General features: G+C 45.1%; 1 protein-coding gene across 1 annotated transcript; it reads right to left on the bottom strand.

Annotated features, from left to right (window-relative positions):
• Positions 1-359: 359 nt before the first annotated feature.
• On the bottom strand, positions 360-4,823 carry BTG2 (BTG anti-proliferation factor 2). Its single transcript, XM_030561476.1, has 2 exons — positions 4,572-4,823; positions 360-2,844 (listed from the first exon to the last, which is right to left on the bottom strand). The coding sequence occupies exons 1-2, from the start codon at positions 4,726-4,728 to the stop codon at positions 2,504-2,506; spliced, it is 498 nt and encodes a 165-aa protein (XP_030417336.1). The 5' UTR covers positions 4,729-4,823; the 3' UTR covers positions 360-2,503.
• Positions 4,824-5,041: the final 218 nt, after the last annotated feature.

Genomic DNA, 5,041 nt, shown 5'->3' with positions numbered 1-5,041 from the left:
CTATTCCACCTCCATGTTCTTTATGACCCCTTTCCTCCAGCAATGGGAGGACACCCAGCTGGCAACACAGCACACTGTGGATGGGAACTGGTGCCCAATCCAAAACTTAACTGATACCTTCTCACTAACTTCAACAGGCTGTGGGTTAGGCCTGGTCCTTTTTCCTAGGAGATTTATTTTTGTGGTTTGTTTGGTTTTATTAAGATCATTAAGCGTGAAGCTCTTTTGATCCAGATCTTTCTCATGTGTGGATTTTAAGTCTGTGCACAGAGTTCTTGGAGCTCAATATTTAGGGGGAGACCACAATGCCCTTTTGCGAACAATCCACCAGCACAGATGAGTTTCTCAGCACAATGTAGTTCTTTTGAATTGCTACATTTTTATTAAAGTAACAAAAAAAGTGTGTACATTTGTCAGGGTATCTGTACATTTTGTATATAAAAACCACTACTGTACAATTAGTATTATTCCCTCCCCCTTCCCCAAAAAAATAGCTTACAAACTTCCTACCATTTTCACCAAATACAAAGCAGGTCCTGCTCAACAGTCCAGCTCAGTTTTTAGAAAAGAAAAGACAAAAAGTGAAAGAGGAGAAAACCCAACAGACACTAAGATACAGTTCTTCAGCTCTGCAACAGGCTTGAGAAGGCAATAGAGAACATGCTTCAATTCACAGCTTTTACATGTATCAAGCTACAAAAAAATGATTCTGTCTGAATTTGGTTGGTTTTAAAGCAAACAAAACTTAATACTAATCCCTGGCATAGAGTTAACAGCATGAAATTTGGTAGGATTTTCTTTAAAAAAAGGAATAGAAAAGGGGCATGATTGGAACAACAGTAGTGTAGGAATTTGGCTTTCAAAAGCACTATTTTTAGTAGGAGGAAGGGAGTGGAGCATATAAAGATAAGATCTGCATTCATCACACCACATTGATGAACAAACCAAGTACCAGTATTTGGGAAATTCCAAGTACAGGGAGTGTAGAAAAGCAAACGGTGTTTGTTCTGGGAACGTTGTAGTTCACTCATGTTTTCATCAAGACACCAGGATAAGAAAGAAGGATCCCACACAGCACTTTGAACCGAGACTTTTCTTGGAAGGGAAATTTACAGTACAGAAGCTTTCACGTATTTCCCTTCATTGCGATACAACATATTGCACAATTCAGCTGACAAAAGGCTCTAGAGTGCTTCATTCTAACTTCTGCTTTGCTGATGTAGAAGTTACAGCTGGTGTGATGTAACTTCAGCTTTACAAGTCAGATCTCTTTAGTGATGATTAAACTGTGTGTGTGTGGTGGGGGGGGAAGGGATAAGCACAGGTCATTGGGCCCTTTAAATGATATGCCCAGTATGAAGGGAAGTTTTCCAGTTCAGGAATTCAAATGCTGGTAAAAACCCTACAAAAGCCTGAACCCAAGTTTGCACATGGGAAGCCATCAAAAACAATTATCTTATTTTTTAAAGATTGAGGTGGGGGAATAAACTGCAGCAAAGAGGAATCCCCTTCCTTCTCCAGAGTGCCCAAGATCTGGAAATATATTGCACAGTGTCTGAGAACTTGAGTCATAAAAGGCTGGGAAGGAATAGCTCTAGTTATGCAAATCACTTGTCAGTTCAGAACAGGAAGGCAAAAAAACCCAATGTGCTTTGAAACTAATCTGAGGAAGTTTCATTAAAAATAAAGAGTCTTAAGTGCCTTGTGTTTTTAAATCACCTCTTAAAGGGTCACTGGCAGGGGCTTCAGTTGGTCAGTAAAAAGGCAGTGAACAGACAAAGTCCTGGTAAAAGATGTGTTCCCCAGCAGGTAGATCAATTCACATTGGTTTGGCACTTCGGCGAATTACAAATGTGCGTTGGGAACTGCCAAACAGTTTCAGGGCCAAATCCTGAACATTGGGCTCAGTCAAAACTGATTAAGGATCAGAAACTTTAGGCCAGAAATTGCTCAGGCTTGTTGGGGGAAACGGGGGCAGAGAGGTGATGAAATTGCAACCCCTTATCAGTGTAATGGAGTAGGCGATTTTTTTTAAAAAAAAACAATCAAGGCCAGAATAAACTTCTTAGTGGGTCATGACACTCCAGTCAACTATCTTTAAAAGCCCCACTGGCTAGGTATTCTAGCCTTTTCATTCACAGTTGCTCAGCGCTTACTCCATCGTTAAAAATACTCTTTAGAAATGCTGTATTTTCCCCCACCCCCTTCGGCTCCTCCACCCCAAGCTGCCCAGATAGGCAAGCCTGCCAGCCCAAATTGTAATTCAACACTAATTAGGTAGATATTGGCTTCATAATAAAAAAACTCATAAGCTTGCAACAGCTTTAAAAAAGAAAAAGGCACCTAACACTGCTTCGCTACAGAGCAGTGTCTGATATTTAAATTTCATTTGGGATTTTCTTGCTTTTTTAAAAAAATATAAATAGCTCTTCATTTAAAAATAGATCCTCCAGAGAGGTATACAGTAGCCCATGTCTTAGCAGGGTAAGAACAATAGGAGCATTTAGCTGGAGACAGTCATCATGTAGTTTTTGGAAGGGCTCGTGCGACCCAACATCATCTGGTTTTTACAGGTGAGCATCCCATAGGAGCTCACAGGTGTTGCCGCTGCTGCTTCATACAAAACACAGATGGAGCCATCTTCACCGATCCGGTAAGACACCTCATATGGGTCCACCCAGAGCGTGAGCTCACTGGGCAGAAGCTGATAGAGTTGCTGGAGGTTGAGTCCAATCTGGCTAGCTGCTTTGCTGATAATGGGGTCCATTTTGTGATTGATTCGGATGCAGCGATACCCAGAACCTTTGAAGGGTTTCTCGGGAAACCAATGATGTTTGTAATGCTCTGTAAGAAGAGAAGAAATTTCTCAGTGGATATGCACACCCTGTTGGAGCTAACTGGATAACAAGCACTTGTAGAATACGCTTCCTATAAAATAGTCTTCCCAAAAAACATGGAGGCCCATCTTAAGTACTTCACTTGTTTATACATGGGCTGTTTGCTCTTACGTTTGGAGCTAGGATTCTCCAGGTATCAGTAAAATGATCTTATTTTAACCTTAACTATGCCAATCCTGTCAGTCTGCTCTAATACTAGAGGGAATGAAACTACGACTGACTACACAAAAATGGGACCCAGATAATATTTTCCATCTCCTGATTTGTGATTGTGTGGCAGTATAGCAACTGCCTGCCTTGGAGGCCAGTCCATGTCCATGGCTTGGTAGGGCTGGGGCGATATTACCAAACTCAAACACCAGGGTACATGAGCAATGTTGAGTTCCTCCTAGGTTGAGGAGATAGAAAGTGTGAAAACTCCAGCGGGGGGAATAGGCACCTATATAAGAAAAAGCCCCCAAATATCAGGACTGTCCCTATAAAATCAGGACATCTGGTCCCCCTAATTTCTCCACAAGTAGGATCATGAGTTTAGTTCTGGTAAACCCCAAAGCCAGCTCCCATGTCAGGATAATAAACACAAACCACATGTCTTACTCCAGGAGATATCATCTAATCCAATATCAGCAGTGTGCAACAAAGATTGGAGAGGAGAAAAATTCTATAGGGGGTGGTTAGCAACAAGTTGAAGACACATCAATGTTCAATTGGAAATAGCAGAGCTGAGCCCTAATGTCTCATGGCCCAGAGCAAAGCGAGGAAATGTCTACCCTCCCCACAAAGCTGGCCTGATCCAAAGCCCACTTAAATCAAAAGGGTCCCTTTCAGTTTACTACAGCAGACTTCAGAGCAAACCCAATATAACTAAACAAGATCCTAGACATCAGTTGCTGAAACAAAGGGGCTCCAACTCCCAGCAGCCCAGAAGGATCAAGAGCCTGTTTCTATCTGATCCCCTTACCCCAGTCCCAGTGAAGCAAGGAGCCACTTCCAGACCTGTGTTTTCCTGATGTAAGGATGCAGCTGCCCCCACCCCTCCAAACCAAAGAAGTTTCTTATGTTATAGGGACACACAGATGGTGGGGAGAAGGACTGTGTTTTGAGTTAATAGAGCTGTATTTGTGCTGACATGACAACACTTGTGTAACACATGAGTTTAACCATTCTGGTTTAGGACACATTAATTTCTCTCAAAAAGAGGTCGCAGCTGTGATCCCTGTACTGTGTTACACCTTTACATAGACAGATAGGCGGGGGGGGAGGGGGAGAGGAAGAGGGAGGGTTGTGAAGATGTAAATAGCCATTCAATTCCTACAGCACTGTAAGCTTACGTGGCACAGAATGAACACCCACAAAAGCTTATGCTCAAAAAAAGTTGTTAGTTAGTCTCTAAGGTGCCACGAGGACTCCTCATTCTTTTTGCTGATACAGACTAACACCACTACCACTCTGAAACCAAGGAGAATGGGGAACGGTTGGAGCGAGTGGGGATATGGTGGATAAGCCCTCATCTCACTAGGGTACAAGACCCCCCCCCCCCCAGACACACACAATAGGGCAAGCCCAAGCACTCAATGGGGTGCCCCCTCTAGGGCACAAGGGGACCCCAAGCACCCAATGGGGTGCCCCCCACTCTCTCTAGGGGTGCAACATGCATATATCCCCCCGCCTCACCTGTGAGCGCCTCCTGCAGAGCCCCGCTGAAGACCTGCAGCTGATGCTCGCTGACGCAGCCCCGGGTCCGGAGCAGGCTAGACACGAAGCCCACTGCGGCGGCGATCTCGGGCACCATGTCCGCCCGGCTGCTGACCCCGCTCCAGCGTTGGCTCATGGTTGGGCTCAGAGCGGCGCGGCCGCTTTAAGGCTCTGGTGTAGAATGGGGACAGGGTAGAAATTCCCCCCAGCCGCGCTCGGACTCTGCGCTGGTCTCGGAGTGGAAACAGCGACGCCGGATCCTTTATACGCCTTCCCCGATAGGCGTCAGCAGCTGCCAGGCTTCTGATTGGCTGAGGTTCTGCTTTGCTATGCTAATATGGTGTGACCTCAGCGGGGTGGAAGGGGTGACGTGGGTGCTGGGAAAGTCAGGCTCTCTGCGAACCTGACCATAGCAGCTGGGATGGGGGAGCTCCGGCGGGGGGCTATTT

Source organism: Gopherus evgoodei, chromosome 4 (assembly GCF_007399415.2).
Source record: "Gopherus evgoodei ecotype Sinaloan lineage chromosome 4, rGopEvg1_v1.p, whole genome shotgun sequence".
Taxonomy (NCBI): Eukaryota; Metazoa; Chordata; order Testudines; family Testudinidae; genus Gopherus; species Gopherus evgoodei.
This window is presented reverse-complemented; position numbering and strand designations above follow the sequence as displayed.